We start from the raw sequence: 23828 nt of genomic DNA, 5'->3' as shown, positions 1-23828 counted from the left end.
TCCTGTGAATGTTTGATCTCTTATACGTACTGTTTACGCTGGAATCAGTTTCCAGTACTCTCACGAAGTCATAACGAATATAAACAGCCTGTAATCAATCGACTGCATGACTTATGAACAAGCTATAATTTACTGTAAGAGTCTATTTGTTTGCTGTAATCCAGCAACACACCCGGTAAAGCATTCAATTATTGCAATCAATGTTTGCGAGAGGTTGAAGTATTTATGGCTTGTCCCCTCCCCCCCTCATTTAACAGTCCTTCGTACCTTTTATTTACTACTTCCCTTTCGTGGTGCTCAATTGCATGACATAAGTTCATATTTCACTAGCACCCACGCCATTGTGCGACGACTTCAATGTGTTAGGGTACCTGGGCCGACTAATATGTGTTCATTGCTTAAATACAAAAGGTCAAACAGGTCAAGGGCAGTCACTCTCAAAACTTCACTTTTCAAACTCTGGAAGGATGTTGAGGGAAATATCTGAGCCTACGAAGGAGGATCTTATTTGAGACTGGGATAAAAAATTGCGTATTGAAGCACTTAATTTCTTGCATCCATAACAAATATTGTGAGCCTTGTCAGCCGGGAAACGCATCACGCATGGCAGAGATGAGAAATATATATGCATAATTTTGGCCGGAAATCCAGACTGAAAGAAACTATTTGGAAGATCTAGGCACAGATTACACAATTTTACTAAATTAATCTTAAATAATTTGGGTGTGAGGATGTGAACTGGTTTCATCTTGCTTAGGATAAGATTTAGTAGCGGGCAGTTCGGAGTAAAATGAAATTTGCTGTCTAATTAATATTTGCATCTTTTGAAACGACGACGCTTGGAATGGAGTTTCTACGGCGATGAAATGCAGGTGCTATTACTGTACAATCCCAATAGTTAAAAAGGCGGCAATTTGGGATATAAAAGGAAGAAACTGAACACGAAGAAAAGAGAAGGAAAGCAGTATTAGTAACGCAGAGAGAAATATAGGATGGGAAAAGTGAAGAATGAATTAAGGTAAAGTAAAGTTGTCCCTGTGTTTAACTATTTAAGCACTACGCCATGAAGGCGTATAGGGGAGTGGAGGGGCCGCGCCATAACTCAAGCAGTTAGTAGCTGGTCTCCCACCGCGGCGGCGGGGTTCGATCCCGGGTCTGGTTAAGTGGGATTTGTGGTGGACAAACTGGCGCTGGGGCAGGTTTTCTCCGAGTACTTCGGTTTCCTCTGCCAATCTTCATTCCACTAATTGCTCCACAATCACCCTCATCTATCATCTGGGACTGGTACAACAGGCCAGAAGTGGCCGCAGTAAAAGGTACTTAGTCCCACCCCACTAGCATTAAAAATGGTGGAGTGGATGTATAGATCCACATTTTCTTCACCTCGGCACTAGTTTGAGGTGAGTGGTCAGCTTCACGCTCCGGCCGCTTTACTCTCGGTACCTCTTGGATAGGAGGTTTGGTGGACCCCAGAGCCGGTCTGCACGTCATGGAGATGAAAAAATTCTTGACCCTACTGAGACTCGAACTCCTACTCCTCGGTCGTCAAACCCGTAGCCAGTTGCTATACCAACTGCGCTATCCCGGCTCCTAAATGAGTTAAGAGGGGGAAAAATAAATATTGGAAATTGTGAAATAAAAATTAACAAAGGAAGAAGCAAGGAATGAAGAAGCAACGAAAAGAATAAGGAAGACAGAAAGAAGTAGGAAAGAACAAGGCAAGGACTTGTGTGGACTAAAATTTGCACGTGTGGCATACGCTGCAGGCCAACTGTGGACGTGTGCCTTGCGCTGAGAACTGGGACGAGGGTTGAAGTGTCTGGTGTGAGTAAGCCAGTGACGTGGCGCGTTTGGGCGGTGAAGGGGCGGAGAAAAAGCGGAAGAAGTTATAAATCAAGATCCGGTTGTGGTGGCTGAGATTACATTGTAGCGACCAAACTGTGCGCGATCACGCGGCGTGCAGGCCGGCGCTATAGCCATGGCAAAACACAGTTCACTACCACACTTACCCGGCAGTACTAATGAACGCTTAATAACGCATTACCATGGGGATGATAAATTATAGGCCCAACAAGCAGATAAGTCGACAATTTATAATCATATTTTTTCTATCTTCTGAACACATGTTGTGACAGAGGGCAGTATTTAATCAGGCGGCAGTTAATGGTTTATACTCACAACAGACACACAAATTAAGCCAATCGAATGATTGTTTTATACGTCATTCAACCGCCTCCTTCCTCCGAAAGAGGTATGTCGTTAAAACTGAATATTTCTATTATGAAGTAAATCCACCTCTATTTAATACACTGTAAGCGAAAGTAAGCTGGTCACAGTAGATGCGCGGTCTGAGGCATGAACTCTCTACGCTCGCTCTGACGCTTGGATCGTGGGTTCCAGTCCCACTTAGGGCATGAATGATTGGTATTTGTATGCGTATATTCTGTGTTCATGTTGTTCTGTGTTAGGTAGCGGCCTTGCACGGGGCCGATCACTCGTCCAAGGAGTCCTACCGCCTGTGAAAAATGATAAAGGAACTGAATAAGAGGCCTGAATGAGCTGGAAGAGCCACTGTAAAAAAGGCGGCGACTGCTGAAAACGCGGTCTTCTTGATTGTAACACTGTGCAGTTCGGATACAGCCCGACGATTTAGAGAAGTTCGTCCCCTGCTTGTCGTTAGCAGAAATAAAAATAAACTGGCAAAGAAGACAGATGGAGCAAAAGGGTGAACTGAACGGGCGAACATGGATAAGTATAAAGAAAGTCGTCTTCTGGGTTTATGCGCCGTGTATTCTTCGTTTTGGCCGACGTTTCGGAGTAACGTATCGCCTCCATCTTCAGAGCACTTGAATGGCTTGGAATGCAGAGAGCGGTAGCTGCCGAAACGTCGGCCAAAACGAAGAATACACGGCGCCTAAACCCAGAAGACGACTTTCTTCATAGTCATCGCCGTGAAAACCTCAAAACTTACATGGATAAGTATAGGTTGCACAATTGCAGGCCTTACTTGAGAAGTAAGAGGGCGGTACATACCGAGAATTTCGACCGTGTGGATGATCTCTATGGGTTGCAAAGTTGCAATTTGACAGGCGTAGTCTCCGGCGTCCTGTGTCTGCACATTGCTGATCTCCAGATTGTAGCCGTCCACCAAGCGAATTCTGTTGTCAGGCGTCACCTTGGTGGGTCCAGCAGCCAGCACGGCGATGCCCTTCTTCCAGACCAGCATGTACTGACCTGCACCAGAGACCGTGCATTACAGTTTTCTTACAAACACTTGATTTCAAAAACATGGCAAAAGTGACGTGGTGGAGACGAAGTTCAATACAGTATATACGTGCTTGTCTTTTTTATTTATCTACCGACTGTCTATTAGCTACATAGGTATACTATATTGCGGTCGAAGCTCCTGTTTCGTAGTTGGGAGAATATTAACACACATACCCGCTGTCTCAACTGAGATTTCTTGCAGATTCCTCGGTCACTCGGTATAAATTTTATAGTACCTTAAAATCCTCTAGGATTATTTCTTTCTTCAGTCCTCGTAATCCATCATTCGCAATAGATTAGTCTCCCATTGCACGATATATAAACTTCTCTGCTACGAATGCGTTTTTAACCCTTACAGTCTGAATTCCTTCTAAGTAATACATAAAAATTCAGTTCGTACCGCACAGGAAACATCTCACATCTTCGCTAGAAACACCAACCGCTCTTAGGGACAAAAAGCTGTTAATTGTCAGAACCATAAGAAAAACAGGAATGCACTCTGTGGGCTGACTTCAGAGTTTCAGTATGTTAAAGGAACCGGTATATAGAAGCGTATAGAGCCTCTTCTAGGCAAGGGCTGGGTAAATACGTTCCGCGACAAGGGATACGTATGCAGCAACAAACGTGCTGTTGGAAATGGTGTTTTCCAATTGGGCCGTGCATAATAGTTATCAGGAGACAACTGAAGCAAAAACAGGCAGTTGGAAAGGTGCCGCCGTTCACAGAGGACCTGACCCAGGAAGCAGAGGAATCGACATTGTTAGAAGCCGTTACCAGGCAACTACTACTGAAGAGAGTGCGGGCTGGAAAAGACTCAGCGTGATTTTATAAAGTCTGGAAGTAGCGATAGTGTTATAGTTATTCGTAGTTACGACCTGTAACTGGTCAATAAATCCAATATCCAAACCAAAACCCCTTCTACAGTCACACATACACGTGACGATAAAGTAACGACTGAACTTTAACACAATTTTAAGAAGACAAAGAAGTAACAGTGTCAGACAACAGAATAATTATAATGCATTGGAAACGATTTAACATGCGGTACTATCTCGGAATTTCAAAGATGTAACCAATGAGAAGGACTGATGTCCCGCTAAACTCTGTACCAATTCTGAGGGATGAACATAGCTATGCATCCCGAGAATACAAATTAGACTAAATCCGTTACCGCTGATCGCATCTGATTATAAAATATGTGAAACTTAAAGTCATATGTGGGAGCAAGTAAACAATGTTATTCACAGAGTAGCCATATTTATTTTATATCTCTCTCTTCCCCTACATGTCCTCACCATCGAGGCTGAAAGTCAGGGGAGAAAGGAAATGACGTATAGGAGGAAATGCGATTGTGGTGCGGGTTGCAGTTAAGAGACGTCAGTCCTCCACGTCATACATCTTTTAATTCGGTCCTGGACAGAAGTTAGCCTCACATTTCGGTCACCTTCAAACTTCAAAACATTCAGCACGGTCTCTCCATTATCGAGACAAGCAAGCAACTGGCCTGCGTGCCGACATATACCTCATTAGCTCTTAAACAAGTTCACTCGAGAAGAGAGTTGTTCAGCTCGTTAAGAAACGCTCTGCTTTGATGCATGTGAGGGATTCACTGTGTTCACACACCGAAGCCTGCTTCTGAACAATGCGACCAAATGAGGATAAAATTTGCGAGAGAAGGATGACAATATAACTCCATAGGTTTATCTAGTTGGTGCTGTTATGTTCCAGCACACAGTACCTCATTTTTATCAGAAATATTGGTTTACTGGATACAGAGCTGAACGTAACTACTTACATGTTATCCCTCGAAACATGCATCACTCAACGCGAATTTTAAATGATGAATCTTCTCTTAATTGGGACATTCACTACGTTCAGTATGAGGATAAGTTAACAAGCTAGGCGCAGAGATCTGCGCCTCTCTTCTAAACTCGTAGAAGTTGTTCACGACTGCACGAAACGTATAACAGGCTTCGATTTTTCATTCTACAATTTTTCAATGATCCAGAACAAATGCTAAAACATGAACTGGAGATTTGGAATCTACGGTCCGGACTGCATGTACTCCTAACTTGTACTACGAAATTCTATCGTTCATATGTCGGCTGGAGAATTGGACAAATTAAAGCTTCCAATATTTTCTTTATTTAAGCCAGCGAAATGTTGCGTCAGTGTACTCAAATATAATACTATGGCCTCCTACGAAACCTCGTACTCATGATTCATGATGAGTTCGCTCGACCGACAACATATCAGTCCCTGGATGAATGCGAAAATTCTGGAATAATATCAATAATTAAAAAAATCACTGCCGTTTTTGCAACATCCTTCCCGAGTTTTATCTCACAACCAAACATCCGGCGTAAAAAGTGGTTAGAAGCCCTGCTTTACGTTAGCAAGGATCCAATCTTGATAAGGATACGGGATATCCTGACCGAGGTTTATCTTAGTTCTCTTCACTCATTCACTGAAATGCCGGAATAAAAGTTTCCAAGAGATACCCTCCTTCAGAATTCACCATTTACATTTAACCAGCAGTTCCACGGTATATAACGGGCGTAGATACAAAAGTGTCCATGGCAGTGGCCGCGCGGTCTGAGCATGAACTGTCTTCGTCCGCTCGAAAGCTGGGGTCATGAGTTCGAATCCCACTCAAGGCATGGATATCTGTCTGCGTTTATTACGTGTCTATTGTGTTCTGTGTGCAGTCAGCGGCCCTCCGACGGACTAATCGCCGTCCAAGGAGTCCTACCGACTGCGTATATACTAAGAAACTGAAAAGCGGCCAAGGCCCAAAGGGTTGTAGAACCACAGATAGATAGATTTCTTTGTTTATTTATTTAACAATATATAGTTAACAATGACAATAATTCATACAGCACAACATGTAAATGTAGGCAATTAACATAAAAAACATACATTTAATTGTTTATTGAATTTTACATGCCGTTGATGTATACAGTAGTATTAGATCTGCTTGTTGAGTACAATTCGTCCCTCTTCAATCTTTAGACAGATAGACAGATAGATAGACAGATAGATAGATAGATAGATAGAGAGACAGACAGACAGAGAGACAGACATACAGACAGACAGACAGACAGATAGATAGATAGATAGATAGAAAAGTGTTCCTAATAAACGAATTCGCTAACCATTATCATTAAATCATTAAATAATGTATAAATAATTTCGGATAGAGATGAACTTCTTAAAGGTTATCTTACAATAACTGCTGTGAGCACGTAATTAGAACGGCTATTTCCACTCCTCTCGGCCATCTCAATAAACTAAGAACTTCAATCTGTCTATACAGAGGGCATACGGACCGGAGCCTAACTGACACATGGACAGACAGAAGCATCCGGTGAAATGTCAGCGGTCGGTCTCTCAGGACGAGGGGTGTGACGAGACATTCTGGATGGTATCGTCATACAGAAGCTAATGTACATGACATTATACGGTGCAGAAGCAGAGTTTGGCATGATGGTAGGGGTGAAAAGAGGGTGGTTTTGGATGGCGAAATATCATATCGAAAGTTATAATGAATGTGCAACCAGTTTTGCTTGCTATTCCTGTCTCAGCTTGCCAACAAGCAGGATCAAGTCGGATTTTATCCTCAGGTACTAATGCATTTTGAAAGGAAAAAGTGTAATTGAGATGTCGGAATTTGTACAGGAGAAACATTATTTGTTACACATAATAATGCATACATAAATATAAACATACACACCTACACACATATATGCAAGTTATTAGCAATCCCCGCCTACGAACTCTTCCAGGCTACAACTTAAGGAATATTGTGATGGAAATTTCTAATAACAAATTTTGACAGACATAATTTTCACATTAAACGCGATTAAAGTTCAGCAATACAGTACGCCTATTCGCACCTGCGAACTCCACCAAGCTTTCCTTTTAAGAACATTGATAAATCTTCATAAACAACATCAAAATTCACTCACTATGCGGGACACTGATCAGAGAACGGCAAAGAAAATAGAAGAACAGCCGATGACTACCAAAGAACAAAAGCACGGAAACTCAGCTGTACGACTTGACGTGGGCTCCAGCTGCCTCGACTTGACATTCGCAACTTTGTATCCACCGTGCCATGTTGCCACATGGCAAACTTTTATCGCGTTTTCACCGAAAAATTGGAGTCTATCGAAATTTTTTCAAGGGTCATCTACCACTCGATGGTGGACAATGTGTCGTGCGTTGTAATCCGTAGGAGCGAATCTCCGTACATCCTATGTTATGAATAATTTCATTCTCTGGGACATTGTGTCGGGCTATGTCTACGGACTATACGTACTAAACTGTGTTACAATGGTTGAATAAAATAATGGAAATACTACAAATACTCTACACATTTCATTATTAATATGGTGTTGTACCATCTTTTGCTTTCAATACAGCCGCAGTCCTTCTTCGAATGGACTCGTACAAGTTTTGGACAGTCTCTTGCGGAATTTTATGATATTCTTGAAGAATATCTTCAAGTTCCTTTAGAAATATTGGAGGTGGGAGTCTGTTCCTCACTCCAGTCTCCAAATTGACCAGAGTGCATCAATGATGACCAAATCTGATGATTGTGTTGGCCGTGAAGATGTTAAAGTTCACCTTCATGCTCTTCAAACAATGACTGAACATGAAGAAAGTCGTCTTCTGGGTTTTGGCGCCGTGTATTCNCCGAAACGTCGGCCAAAACGAAGAATACACGGCGCCAAAACCCAGAAGACGACTTTCTTCGTAGTTATCCCCGTGAAAACCTCAACACTTACATAATGACTGAACAGTTTCAGCTGTGTGAATGGGGGCATGGTTGTTTTGCAGAACTACATGACTGTTCGGAAATAACGTCGGGAAAGTGGGCTGCACGTGATTACCCAACCTGTCCACATATTCCCTTGCAGTAATTCGGCCGTGAAGGATAATAATGGGACCAACAGAGTACTGCACCACGATACTGCTGCCCAAATCATCACAGAACCTTCCCCGTTGTTCACTGCTGCAACCAGGCATTCCGGACTGTATCCTTCTTTCGGTGTCCTCCAAAGGTAAACTCTTCCTGTTGTAGGGAAAAGCGTGAAGGACGACTCATCTTACCATAGCATGCGCGTTTCCACTTGTTTGATGTCCAGGTATTATGGTCATGACATCATCGTTTAGGCATCTGAGAATTACTTGCGGTAATCTGAGGTTTAACAATTGAAGTCCTACGGTAGATGTTGGATTTGTGAAGTTCATGTCGGACAGTTTTTGTGGAAACAAGGTCTTCAAGATGAATATTCAGTTCTGCTATCACAGGTACTGCAGTGATTGTGTGATTTTTCTAAATGATTCTTCTCGATATACAAAGATCTCTTTCTGTCAGTGTTGATTTTCCGCCTTCTGTTCCTCTTCACTGGTGTTGTGTTCCCATGGTTCGTGTATGCAGACATAAACTTAGACTGCGACTGGCGATACGCCTAATAAAGTATAAGTTTCTGTCACAGATACTCCAGCTAAACGCGAACTAACGATATGTTCTCTTTCAAAACCGGACAAATGTCCTATTTTCCGATTCTTTCACATAGGCTGTCACTCAACACAATCACCAATGTACTTACACAAGCACTACAGAGTGTAAACAGGCGGAAGAATAAACAGTGTTACCAATTGAATTTCTTTCGACGTAGCCAATAAAAATTCTGTTACTCAGTTCCATTATTTTGTCTATCTCCTGTATGTCCCAGATGGTGAAACTCTTCATAACCACCTCCATGAGAATCTCAAGTCATACACTCAATGATAAACCTACATGCGTTTATATGTGTGAGAATACATCCGTAAATACATACATATACACATATGAAGAGAAATTTGTAAACATAGCACTATATAAGAATCCCTTTCTAGATTCCTTGTATTATTATGATTCGAGAGTTGTCTGGTGAGGACGGTTCTGATGGAACCAACGGCAGGAACACTCTGCGAGCCGAGAAGTGGCTCTCATGGTCTAGCAGTCAGCGCACTGCCCTCAGCGCTATATGGACACAGGATTTCTTGAAGAGAAGGTAGGATATATCATTCATGGCAGACGTTCGTCTAGGATAATATTAGATTCTTTATAAATATGTATATTCTGAGAATGTGAAATGGACTTCAGTTGTATGTTACAGGATACAACCACGGCCCTTCCAATTCTATAAAGCAGCGGATTACTTACATGTATCACACAGCAAATATGTTGCGTAATATTCGTAAGTAACTTATATTATAAGAAATATATTCCTTTCAGTGATTTTGCATTTGTAGCTTATTAATGTGTACTTCCGGCCCCCAACATTGAAAGAGGCTGTTTCCAGAAAAAAAAAGTTTAATGTCTAACCCCGCAAATAACCCTTTCGTATTTGCTCCGCATTTTAATGTGTTGTTAAAACACGGCATGCAGGACAAAATTATTATATACAGATAGACAATAAAGACTTGGAGAACGTGGTAAAGTTAAAATATTTGGATAGCAATATAGCGAAGAAAATTACACTCGTGGAATTAATAATGTCACGTATCAGTGGTTACGTAACTAATAATTCTGGATTCCAGATTTGATGATTGGATTTATTGGACGTCTCTATTACAATTACACTTCATTATAACAGCTCACATATTGAATTCCATCTTGATAACAAATTTCTCACTGTTTTCTGATTCTCAAACTGTTCTCTGTCTCTCCAATTCTGCGTCTCTTCTTCCTCTAAAACCGTTAGGCGGCCCGCATGTAAGACACCACGGTCAACAGTTTCTCTGTTTTCCTGTCGGTTGTCACGGGAATCTTGTTGCCGGGTAGCCACTCGTTCATTGCTATCTGTTGTAAACTGCGTATCCGTTACCACGGGAATGCGTATTTACCAAACCGTTGGCCAGAAACGTTCTAATCCGCGTTGCCACAGGAATGAGTCTAGCGAAGCGTTGCATAGCAATGGTCATATTCCGGCTGTCAGGAGTCATGTCACAATAAGAAATCCGAGAAATGCCTATTACAATTCACTTCGGCATATTATGTGTTTACCGATCGAAGTGGCCGTGCGGTTTAAGGCATGAATTTTATTCGCTATCTAGTAAAATACTGGGATCAGTCATTCGAATCCCATTCGAGGCATGGATATCTGTGGCGTTTATTCTGTGTTTGTGTTATCTTGTGTGTAGGTACCGGAATTGAGACGGACTGATCCCCCATCCAAGGAGTCCTACCGATTGGGTATAGATTAAGAAACTGAAAAATCGGCCGAAGTCCACAAGGTCTGTGGAGCCATAGATAGATATTTTGTGTTTACGTCTTCTATATAAATCTCCAAGTATAACTGATGTTAATTCTAGCTCATATTTGAGCTTCGTTTGGCGGCGAGTAATTAACACTGCGGTCCCCTGAGATATTAGGCCGTGTAACGAGGTAGAAATATACCAAGGCTTGTTCCTTCGAAACTTTGGTACCTATATACCACATAACACGACGTCACTTTCCGGAAGATCGCCACAAACCTACTTTTAACAGGCATTTAATATGGATGTAAAATTTAATCTCTGAACCTAAGGGAAAAATGTAGGTTGAGGGTGTTTGAGAATAGAATTGAATAGAGAACCGGCCTTTTGGACCTACAAGAAGAAATAAGATAAGGACGGATTTTATACTTGAGCGTCATGTAGTGTTCTCAGTTAATACTGGTGTGTATGATATTCACGCGAAAGTCTAGGTTATTTTGAACTGATCAAGAAAAAGCCACGGTTCGACGAAGAATGCTCAAAATTATTAGATAAAAGGAAACAGGCCAAATTGCAGCGGTTACAGGACAGAAGCGAAATAAATGCGGATAAACTGAACAATAAGACATTAAGCCAGCAGGTATTTCAGGAACAAAAAGAAGAAATATGTGAAAGACAAATTGATGAGATATCAACGAAAAGTAAGAACACGAACATTAGAGACCTGCAGAGAGGAACAAATGACTTTAAAGGGGGTTACCAACCTAGAAGTAACTTGCAGATTCCCACATTTTGAGTAGGTGGAACAACTAATCTATTAGCGAATGTACACTGGGTCAGTGATGTCAGGCAGATAGAAATACATAGAACTCACGCGACTGTACTTGAAACTACAGGGGATGGACAAAAATATGGAAACACCCAATAAAAAACACATTAAGGTGACTAATATGTTTTGGGACAACCTCTGGCTTGCAGAACTGCTTGCAGTCTCCTTGGAATGGATAAATACAGGTCCTGTATGATTTGCATGGGAATCTTGTACCATTCTTCCTGAAAAACATGGTAAGTTCTGTTATCGATGATGGAGGTGGACAGCGCGCACGCAGATTGCTCTCCAAAACAGACCACAAAGGCTCAATAATATTGCTATTTGGCGATTGTGGGGGCCATGGCAGACGTGACACTTCATCTTCGTTCTCAGAAAACCAGTCCTGGACGATGTGAGCTATGTGAACACAGGCATTGTTGGCTTGGTAAATGGCATCACCATTAGGGAAAAAAGTTTTCACCATAGGATGGACCTGGTCGCCCAAAATGGTCACACAGTCGTTGGCAGTGACGTGACCTTGCAGGGTAATGACGGGTCCGAGAGAATACCACGATATGGCTGTCCATACCATGATCGAACCCCCGTCATATTTCACTCTTGGCAGCAAATAATCTGGATCGTAAGCTTGGGATGGCGTTCTCCGGACGTAAACTCGGCCAGAAGTCGGAAACATTGTGAAGGACTCATCCGACCAAATGACCGTCTTCCAGTGCTCCATAGTCCAGGTGTTATGACTTCGGCACCACACTCTCCTCTTAGTGGCATTTTGATCACTGATGAGTGGCTTTGGTATTGCAGCTCGTCCAGAAATACCCTGCTTGTGGAGTTTCCTTCGTACTGTTTTGGTGCTGACAGGGTTTGTGAGCGTGACATTCAGTTCAGCAGTCACTTTTGCAGCTGTAGTCTTCTTATTTTTCGTCACAATCCTACGCAATATTGGTCTGTCTCGATTACTCAACACACATTCCCGTCCACGCTGGTGTTTACCGGATGCGGTTTTTTCAGTCCTCCTGTATGCGGTCATAATCTTGGATATTGTGCTTCGCGAAACACCAAAAACCTCGGCTACCTTGGTTACGGAAGCACCCACCATATGGGCCCCAACAATTTGCCCGCGTTCGAATTCTGTTAGCTCTGACGTGATGCACTAAAATTGCACAGAACATTGTCTCGACAACAAATGAAGCTTGCAACTTATTGCGGAGGTTTTACAGGTAGTGGTGTTGGGCAGATACGGCAGCGTGACCTACAAAGATCGCTAAAATAAACCCTTCAATTCAGGCAAGCATTTCACGAGGTGTTTCCATATTTTTGTCCATCCTCTGTAGTTCTTCTCAGTTTAAAATTGCTATTGCAAAACTGCCGACAGATCTTATTGAAGCACAAAGAGACATATTAGATCTATGTTACATAAACTCTTTAATTCTATTTGGAATAAGAAATATTTCCTGATCAGTGAAAGCTGTCTATTATTATAAAACCAATTCACAAGAAAGGTGACAAAACTGTATTAATTATTGTGGGATATCACTGCTATCAACTCCATACAAAAATGTATCCAAACTCCTTCTCTCAGAGTTAAGTTCATATACATATGAAATTATTGGGAATCATCAGTGTGGGTTTCGAATTAACAGATCAATTACTGATCAGATCTTTTGCATTCGTCAGATATTGGGAAAAAAATGGGAGTACAATGAGACAGTACATCAGCTAGTCATATACTTCATGAAGCCTAGGATTCAGATAGGAGGGAAATATTTTACAATATTGTGATAGAGTTTGGGTTGCCCAGGAAACTAATTAGGTTGATTATAATGTGTTTAAATGAAACTTACAGTAAAGTCCGCATAAGTAAATATTATTTTCTATCCAAACGGGTCTAAAAGAAGGAAATGCTTTATCGCCACTTCTTTTCAACTTTACTTTAGAATATGCCGTTAGGAAGGTCCAGGAAAACCAGGTGAGACTGGAATTAAATGCGACACATCAGCTGTTGGTCTAAGTTGATGTGAATCTACTGGGAGGTAATATGGACATAATAAAGGGAAACAGAAGCTTTAACTGATGCTAGGAGCGAATTTGGTCTAGAAGTAAACGTCCTTTCATGAAGGGCATCCAACTCGCCCTTCATCCCCTCGTAGTGAGCTTCTGTCCTCCATCTTGGCTTCCAACCTTGCCGTCATTTTCTCGTAGGCGGCTTCCATCTTGGGCAGCATTTCTGCTTGGTACGCATCCATCATTTCTTTCATGGTTTCAAGGAGTTCCATGTTTTCCATTTTTGTAGTAGGGCACTGTAAAATAAATTTAGTTCCAATAATCGATCCACTCGATCAAATCCGACCACTTCTGACAGCAAAACATCAGCGTCCGGGGCTACGTGAAGAATAATAACGGGTTTTGGATTGGATGATTGGAGTTATTGGCACTTCTATTACAATTACAATCAATCATGACAGGTCACAATCTATTGCAGCCTAAGGCTCGCTCCGTTCCTCACTGGACCTCGAGCGTCTTCTCTTCCACTGTGAAGAATGACGGAAGAAGAACCACTGCTCACTCATTCTAGTCAAAGTGAAAGTCACATTGCGACTGACGGTCAGTCAGTCAGTAAGTCTTGGTGTCGAGCCTCATCTGGAACTCATGACCAGATGTTTATTACTGTTCGACAGTTACGGTCTTGCTTTTGAGGGCGCCCTCTCTGATGAGAGGAAGGATCTGTGTTTTGTATATGCTGCTGGCCCTTTCGAAAGCAGTCTTTCTTTGTGTTTCATTCCAATAACCCGTGGTTAACTTTATATAGTTACGTAAACGGACAAAATAACATACACTGGAGCGCAGAGAATCCTTACGCTGTTCATGAAATATCAAGGCATGATTTAAAATTTGGGGCTCTGAGTGCAGTGAGTGATGGCTTTTGAGAAGAAAGAAAGAAATTCCGAAAAATTATGTGAGATTGATTCTTTCATCAAGTGACTGATGAAGTAAATTCATGGCGGCGTTCTATGTATGATACAATGCAACGACAGGCAGCGAACAACTCCATGGGTGAATTATATGAATTCATCAGAAAACGGAACAATAGTCACGGATTGTGGCCTCCGCAATTATCTGACTTAAGTCCTTGTAAGAATTAAGGTTTGTATGAGAAATCCTCAATCTTTGGAAGATACTGGGAATTAAACTTCCGCTGTTCCCTTACAGTAGCTTCGACTTGTGTTTAGAAACATATTCTCGCAATGTGAAGCACGCTTAGAGGCAAAAGTTCGCAGTTTCGAGTTTGTTCTGTAACATGACATAAGTTAAATACAGCAGAAATGAGGGGCATAAATTATCGGCTACAGTGGTGGATCCACGCCAGAAGAGTGCCGTTTCAGCCGCGGGAACCGGTCTAAACATAAACTGTACAATCTGTATAAAATTCTCCTTCTCCTTTCCTCCGTCAAACCATTGGTCTGTTTCCGGCTTCAAGAGAATCTGTCTACGGGTCGCTCGATAGTAGGGTGTCCTCTGGATGTGTAATTTATTAATATCTTTGGCTGATGATTTATTGTCGTTCTTAAAATACTATGTTCGTACTAATATTCTTTTTGCCCCCTCGTTGCTGTCTTCACCTTCTCGTGGTGAGGGGGTTTGAGTATGCCAAGGACCCTGAGAGGTATAGCAGCGGTAGCGTAGCTACTGACAGGGCCTCCCTTGAAGAAAGCAGTCTTCTTGGATTTGGCACCGTGCATATGTGGTGTTAACCGACGTTTCGGAGGAACGTATTTTTTCTTCTACCCTGAAGATGGAGGCGATACGTTCCTCCGAAACGTCGGTTAACACCACATATACACGGTGCCAAATCCCAGAAGACTGCTTTCTTCATAGTCACCGCCGTGAAAGCCTTAAATCTTACAGGGCCTCCCTTGCTGGACAGGTCAAAGTGTAGTCATCAGACGAAGAGAGACACCAAAAGCCAAAAAACCAAAACCTGATGCCGGAAGCAGCGTCATCAGCAGCGACTTGAAGCACAGAGCAAATGATGCTCGAGATGGTTAAAGTTCGTACAGCAACAGGCGTGACCAGAGTGGTTTGAACGGCTGTTGTACTGCAATGTGGAAAGCAAATGGAAGAACTACCACATTATCATTTTTCCTGGATATTCCCTTTCCAAAAACAGAGATACCATGTATGGGAGCAGAAGACGAGGAAAAAGACGTAAGAAGATGCTGGATGACCTTGGGGACAGAAGAGAATATTCTCATATGAAGGGGAAAGCTCTAGATCGCATTAAGTGGAGGAACTGTTTTGGAAGAGACTGTGGACCTGTCGTATGACAGATTACTGATGAATGAATTCTTTTTGCTTTTCTACGTATTCCCTCAGTTAAACTGAATATTTTTAAATAAAAGATTATTACCTGCGTCCAGTGTGACTGATAGCTGTTTTTCTCTCATTTTTAATCTTTTATCCTTGACATGTTTCGGTCTGAGAGCCCATCTTCAGAAGGATATATCAATACAAGCGGAAACAACTATTACAATGTGATCCTTTAACAACTATAGCAATGTGCATGAATATATTAAAACATTTATAAATTTTTATAATTAATTTGTTTACAAGTTTGGTTTAAAAATACTTTGTTAAAATTTAGAACCAATTTGGTTCGTGTCCTTATACCGCATCTCTTTAAAGGAAGTTAAGTATCTACCGCCTCGTGGTTCCGTTGTTTGATGAACAGGACTCTTTATTGCCGTCCTGTTGTTCTGGCCGCGCTGTGTTGTTACATTTTTAATTCTAAACGTGTATCTGTACTCCGTTTGTGATCTAGTGTATCCAACTACTGGACACAGGAAACTCATTTCAACTGAGTGTATTTTCCTTTCGTCTAATCGACTTATTGTCCAGTTTTCAGTTTCGTAAGTCAGCAGAGAGACTACCATTACCTTATAAAATTTCAGATTTGTACTTTCTAAGTTTCTTGCTTTGTATCGATGTACTTCGTATCCTTCTGCACATTCTCCGACATTTGCTTTGTTCAATGTTTATATCTTATTTCAGGCAGTGTGTTGTGAGAGGTGTCAAGAAGAAAATGAAAAAGCCACACATACCCTGTGCGAATGTGAGGCCTTAGCTTATGTAAGATTACGTCACTTGGTTCAATACTTTATGGAATCAAGTGACTATTTCGACGTCCCCACGTACAAAATCCTACGCTTCATCCGAAGCGCAGGGTTGCTGAGGGAATAATCAAAAGGGGAGGCACAATAGACCACTGTGGGTCGCGGTGCAAGTGACGAGAAGGCCCACCCCTTATACATTCATTCAAGCAGTGTGACAGAATAAAACCCAAATAATTAAAAATTGATACTGTTTTACTGTTTTGTTGTCTATCACTATTTTACATCTTGTATGGTTCTTCTATCGAAATGCCATATAATTCGTTTCATGGCTGAAATGCCCATGTTAAAGCCATTTGCTCTTTTCATGTTTGTTGCCTCCTATTTGAAGTCCGTCCTCTGAATGAACGAAAATAGCCTGATCGTCTGCAAGTAGGATTGTATTTAAAACTGTATTGCCAATTTGGAAGTGTTTGGTTAAAACGTCTTGCCACTGTTTAATGATTTCGTCAACAAATATATTAAATAATCTATCGAATTATGAAGCTGAAATAACAAAAACGCAATAGTTACATGTGCTGTTGCGCAATTAATCTTACTGAGCACTGCACTGGTCTTCATTTCGTTGTTAACTTCTAGAGTCAATGAGCGATCAGGCCTTTCCAACTGCGTATCACTCAGTGTGAGTTCATTTGTTGGCTACTGCTGTGTGCTGTTTTGTTTCGTCCGGTGCATTGGTCCTTCATAAGTTTTTAATCCAACTGTCTTATTATGTGTGTCTCTTTTGTTATTCATCACAACGTGAAGGAAAGTTAGCTGGTGATGTCAGTATGAGATTTTACACGTAATTACTAACTCAACCTCATTGACTTGAAAGCCGTGTTGAAATATCGCAATCCATAGACGCGGCCGGGGAACGCGGAAGCGTAAATGGTTGAGGCACTATGTTAGAAGCTGGAAACTTGCGGGTTCGATTGCAGATGAAGTCAATGGATTTTTTAACTTACCTAATCCTTCCAGACGCGCTATGTTACTGGGATCGACAAAGCCTCTAACGAGTATCAGGAATCTACCTGAGAGTAAAGGACAGCCGGCGAGTAAGGCTGACAAACTCACCGAAAATGTGGGAGCCTCGACGTCATAGACCCTATGAGCCTCCACGGCCTGTTACACGGATAGTTTTACTTTACTTTATTACACGCGGCCAAGTTATTAATTCCGCCTAAATGATATTTAAATGATCCTGTGTCTCGAACACGCGACTAATAGGTTTTAGCACTTTCCTTCCGGGCTCCATTAATTAGTAGATTTCAAAATTACAAAAATTAGGCTATTAATGTAGGAGTGGCTTGGGGTTAAGAAGCCACGATAACCATCTTCCAAACCCGCTACCTTTTCAATATGGGTAACGTAACAGTTGGCAAAGACGGTTACTTATCCTGCAGTGTCCAACCCTACTATATTAAGTCGACACTTCTTACGAGTAACTTCAATTATGAGTAATAACAAAGAAGCAAACCCCCCACGTGCAATTTCAAGTGCGGCATAGTATTTGTTTCCACCAACAACTAAGCAATATACAGTATAAACATCTGTCAAATTAAAGAGTTAACAAGCCTTACAAATGCAGAAGAATAATACACGTTTCCAGAACCAACAGATTTTCGTTCATAAAGGCGAATTACATAAAATATATGAAAGACAGATATTCTCAGATAAAATAATTTTATTGATAATATGTACATATTATATTCTTATCTGGAACATTTATCGATTTTAATTGTAATTTACGAATTATAAATACAATTAATTTATACGGAGGTATAAAATTTGGCTTCAGTGCATGTGCACTCTGTATTGACGTTAAATGCGCCCGACAAATATTTGCATAAAGTTCCAATATCAGTTTTAACTGTAAACTGTAAAATGGGGCTCACGAAGTCAACTACTGGAACATATATGATATTAATTTCTGAAGGTAAATTTTGAAATTAAACTTAATAATACAGTACTCTGTCATATCATTCAGAAATATCGAGAAAATCTACAGACTAAAATATTAAGGCTATCCTTGTAACGGGCCGTGAAGGCCCATAAGGCTGTGCGAGGTCGAGGCTCCAATATTTTCTTTAGACAATCGGCTCATAGCTGGCGGTAAGGTTGTCAGCCTTACGCACCGGCCGCCCTTTCCTCTCCTCCAGGAAGACTCCTCGTACTCATTTCTGTTAGAGGCTGAGTCGACCCCAGGGCCATAGTGCGGCTTGAAGGATTATGTAAATAAAAAAATCCACTCATCGAGATTCGAACCTCAGACCTTCCGGCTTATAAGCATATTGCCTCAACCACCTACCCTACCGCGTACCCCACAGACTAAATAATTTGGCAACATAAATTAATCCGGGGCTATACGTGCTAAATGTCGAAATTTGTCAGAGAAGGACACAGGCGGAGTGTGTATGAGAATATTACGACCTAAAATAAAGTGACTTATGTATGTTCATCACCTAAAGTTGCTAGAGCAAACCAGTGAAAACTGAATGGAGAGAATATACGAACATGTAACTATGAGGCGGCTACATTTCTGGATAGAAGAATTAGTTTGGGGGCTGCGCGTCCAGTCTCACTTTTTAATAGCCACATTTCGTACAGTATTTATGCAAGAATACGAAATTTTGGTTTGAATATTCCAAGCGAAAAGCCGCTTGGAATACCTTGGCAGAAGCAGGAGAAGAATATGAAAAGAAAATCCTGCTATAAATTATAAAGATAGAATTTGGACTGAAATGGTTAAGAATATAGATCATTGCCAGGCGATTATGAAACGGAGGTAAAGCTCCATGTTCAAAAATGTATGAAACTTCATGCTCAGCCTGGTAACTGAAAGTTTATCGAGAAAAATGTTCGAGGCGCTATCAGATGTAAATTAAAAGCCATATGTTATCTGTATGTCACATCTGAATTATCAAAGACAAATAATTGTAATAACAGTGTTATAACTGCGTAACACAATCTGTGTTATTAGTTTAATATGAATTACATTAATGTCTGAAATTCCTTCGATAGAGTTAACCTGGAATGTACTATATTAAATCAATTTGAAAAAATTTCAAACAGATCCATGAAAGGAAACTTCTTGTGGGTCTATTAGTCTATATCTAGGGCAAACTTCGGGTGTCCATCCTTTAAACAAAGAAAAGCAAATTAAATTAAAAAACGAGAAATAAGGAATAAACCGGAAGAACGAAAAGAAAGAATATAAAATTAGTTAAGTACGATAGGAGAAGAAGGGAATGGAAGAGATACAAACAAGGAGGGAAAGAAAGGACGGAAGAGAGACGCAGAACTACCTACATAGCTTACCGAGTCCTCTCAAACATCTGCAATGTGAGACGTGCATCCTGTCGCGTGTCCCAAACGTATAGGATTAGGTTAGCCGTCGTCACAACAAAATGATTTATATTCAATCAGTATTTTACAATTGAATATTTATTTCCTGCAACATGTTTCGGTCTCACAGGTCCATCATCAGGCAGTGTTATACGTCTCGTGTCATTGAACTACTAATATGGATCCATGCTTGGTGCAATGTGTCATACTCAATGATACAGAATTTGTGTCTCGAGTTAAATATAAGTATTGAAAATAAACATATAAAATATCAAAGATTATATTAAATAAAAATATATTACACAAGTATATTGACTTTGTATTAAAGGTATTAAAATTACCGAAATATGTATTTATAATCATTAAATATTTTTAAAAATTATGCATGCCACGTTTCAAGTTATAGTGCCCAATAGAGTGTTAAGCTGCACCATTATATAATTGGTGGATCCATGTTGTTACGCGTCCACACGTGAACGGCCATGGTCTTCAGGAGTATGATGTGTCATGTATATGGGAGCTACTCAAAGGGGCTGTTATATGTAGTGCTAACGTCCACGTGTTCATCGACATAAAGTTGTGTGATACTTGTGGCCATTAATTATATTGTGTGTGCTTTCTTGTATGGGCGTTATGCTAGGTATGTACTTCACATCTTTCAACATTTTTAATACTTTTAATACAAAGTCAATATACTTGTATAATATATATTTAATATATCCTTGATAATTTATATATCTGATTTCAATACTTATATTTAGACCGTCTCTGTGGTTTAGTGGTCAGAGTTCCTGATTACAGATCCAGAGATCCTGGGTCCGATTCCTGGCGCTACAAGATTTCCTGAGAAGTAGTGGGTCTGGAACGGGTTCACTCAACCTCGTGGGGGTAACTGAGGAGCTATTCCAAGGAAATAGCGGCTCCGGTCTAGAAAACCGAAATTAACGGCCGTGGGGATCCGTTGCGCTGACCACGCGACACCCTCTATCCACAAAAGTTGGCACTTAATTCGCCGACAATCGGCGGTAGCTCAATCGGTATAGTTCGCTTGCGGACTACAGGCCACGGCGTTTGTTTGTTTCATAGTTATATTTAACTCGAGGCACAAATTCTGTATCATAAAGTATGATAGGTTGCATCAAATATGGACCCATATTAGCAATTCAGTGACCCTAGACGTATTCTTGTATCACTGCCTGATGCTGGTCCTATGAGACCGAAGCATGTAGCAGAAAATAAATATTTAATTGTAAAATATTGATCGATTATAAATTACTGGTTGTGGCGACGGCTAACCGAACTACATACGTATAAAATCTGATGTTTCGATTGCTCCGGAGTAAGAAGGGTCCATCTCATACAGGAAAGTGCTTCAGTAAGGACAGAGCCGCAGAAGTTAGCTTAGCAAACTTCAATTCTGTGTTTCCACGGGAAGTTCCTAACTTCAGTTAGCTGTAGCTGTTAATGTAAGGAAAGCCCAAAGGAAATGTCTAAGGGCTGGAGAGACATTTTCTGGCAAGTGACCGCTCAATCAAGGATGAAGTTTCGTTGGGAGAGATAGGGTTCAGGGTAAACATGCCCCGGGGTAGAGTTTAGTTCCCCATCATAAGAGGCAGTTACACTAACTTGTGCGGTGGACATTTTGGTGAGCCAAGTTCTCCACTCGAGTATTTATGATGATACTCTCTTTAACACGTGGATCTATACATCCACTCCCCCATACACCTTCATGGCGTAGCGCTTAATTAGTTAAGCACAGTGGCAACTTTACGTTACTGTCTTCACAATGCAGTGCAACGGACACAACAGGTGAGTTCCCTCCATCTACGAGCCAGGTACCTACAGCCCATTAAGTTGTGAAGCCCAGCATTTAAATTCAATGGGTATAATGGGCCTAATTTAGAAGTGTCATTATGAATAGTAACTTATTTTAATTTTCGTTTGTTTACGGACTAATGAACTCCACGATGCAGGGGCTTCATCCGGCATCTGAGAGTTACTCATCTGTTCGAGAAACTTCTGTCTCCTATTTAGCTCGAAAACTTATTATGGCCAGTAGGATTTGAGGTTCTCAACAACAGCGGTTATGAAGAGCTCTATCCTCTGGAATATAACACCCTGGAGTCCGTTGAAATTCAACAACAGACGTTCGGTAGTGATGTCTTTTCCTCCGTCTTCGGGATCGACCAATAAGCCACGTCGTCCAGACCGAATATGGGATCCATCCAACTTCCAATCCAATGGGTACCGGGGACTCCTTCCCCGGGAGTAAAGCAGCCGGAGCGTGAAGGTAAGTACTAACCACATGTTAGTGCCGAGGTCAAGAAAATGTGGATCTACATATCCACTCACCCATACGCCTTCATGGTGTTGTGCTATTATTGGTTAAGCACAGGGACAAATTTACCTTTTTATGGGAGTATCAGACAGCTTCAAGACGGTTAGAAAACTGCTTCATTAAACAGAATAATGATCGAAACCCAACTTGTTCAGGGCTACTTCGATATTATGGGAATTTAACCTCAAAATCTAGTATCATGGCCACATCGGTTAATCTTTAGAACGAAAATAATGTCAGTATATAACGTTTATAACCAAGTTCTAAAGTAATGAAGTTCAATGTATATTCAGTTTCTGTTGCCAGATTAGAAGTATTTCTAACAGCTGCCATGCTGTTTTCATATTTTCGGCAAAAACTGCATTAGCGACAAATACAATGAAGATTTTCGAAAAATGGACATAACAGATATCATCAATAGAATGATCAAAAGGAACCATCAGTGTATGTGAGCAGAACATGTGAAAAGAATGCCTGAATACCAGATCTGAATATCATGGGCGCCACCATTCTGTTTAGTTGGGGCTGCCACTTTTCCAGGGGGAAGCAAGAAGCGTTGCTTCCGCACTCACGTTTAAGCCTTTTAAAACTAGTTCTGCTAATTGCTCTACAGTAGGATGATTTTAATGCTTTAAATTTTTATTATCAATGCCTCGTATGTTTCCTTCCATTTTCAATTTCAATTTCAATTTATTTATAACCCAAGTTGGAAAATATCTGGCTTGACCGCCCTGCAGAAACTTCTCTGTTAACACAACCGAAAGAGTAGAAATATTCAGGACATCAGGCAAGGAGGAAGGAAAGTTTTAATCCTTGCAACCGAGGAAGTCAAGGAAGAGCTTAACCGTGATGTCGACGGCGCTTCTGCCGATATGGTAATTAACACTACCATCCTGTAAATATAAATGCTGTCCTGTCCAGGTACAGGCCTTGCGAGGGGCAGATATTTCGTTCAAAGCAAACTACCAAAATCTAAAGGGTTTACTGCTTTAGAACAAATTACAAATCGGAATAGGCCAAAGGGACAAATCCGTTAAAATTGGAAGAGACTGCACCTACATCTTTAATCTGACTATAGACGGGGTCTGGATTGGTAATTGGATTTATTGAACGCTTGCAGACAGTAACTACAAGTAACTACAGCGCTGTCGCTAATTCACACACTCTGCAGTCCACTACAGCTCGTACTACGTCTCCTCAGTCTGTTGTGACATTACCAGTCGTTGTCTGGTAACGGCTTCATCGCGTAGACACCTCAGCTTCCGTGTTCACGTCTTACTGAAAATAGACCACTGTAGGTCGCAGTTAAAGAGCCGAGAAGGCCCACCCCTTATACATACTGGCTTTTTCTTTCTCCTTTGTTCCTTAAGATGCCTGACTACATTTCATCCAGTGAACAGTGATAAGACGTATATGACAATGTTTGTTACTGTTCAGTCGACACAACCCCGCTACAAACACACCATACATTTGCATGTACTACATGTTTCGGCCTATTGTGGCCATCATCAAGTACTTAGAGCTTATATAATCACCCTTCTCTTTAACTGCTATACCTCCCTACACTGGCCAGTGTTCACACACACTGGGAGTGGGTTGCACAGGTAGTCTGTTTATGTTATGCCTTGTGTTATAAATTGTATTAAATATT

At 41.1% G+C, this 23828-nt stretch overlaps 1 protein-coding gene across 2 annotated transcripts in view; it reads right to left on the bottom strand.

Moving 5' to 3' along the window:
• The window catches only part of LOC111866356 (limbic system-associated membrane protein), a 434138-nt gene that overhangs the window by 362693 nt on the left and 47617 nt on the right, over nt 1-23828 (bottom strand). For both annotated transcript variants that reach the window (XM_023855221.2, XM_023855222.2), the window contains exon 2: nt 3034-3234. In XM_023855221.2, coding sequence (XP_023710989.1) covers nt 3034-3226 — 193 coding nt within the window. In that variant the 5' untranslated portion in view covers nt 3227-3234. The remainder of the gene's footprint in view (nt 1-3033; nt 3235-23828) is intronic.

This window comes from Cryptotermes secundus, unplaced genomic scaffold (genome assembly GCF_002891405.2).
Source record: "Cryptotermes secundus unplaced genomic scaffold, Csec_1.0 scaffold100, whole genome shotgun sequence".
Lineage (NCBI taxonomy): Eukaryota > Metazoa > Arthropoda > Insecta > Blattodea > Kalotermitidae > Cryptotermes > Cryptotermes secundus.
Note: the sequence above shows the minus strand (reverse complement) of the source record. Positions and strands in the feature narration are given on the sequence as shown.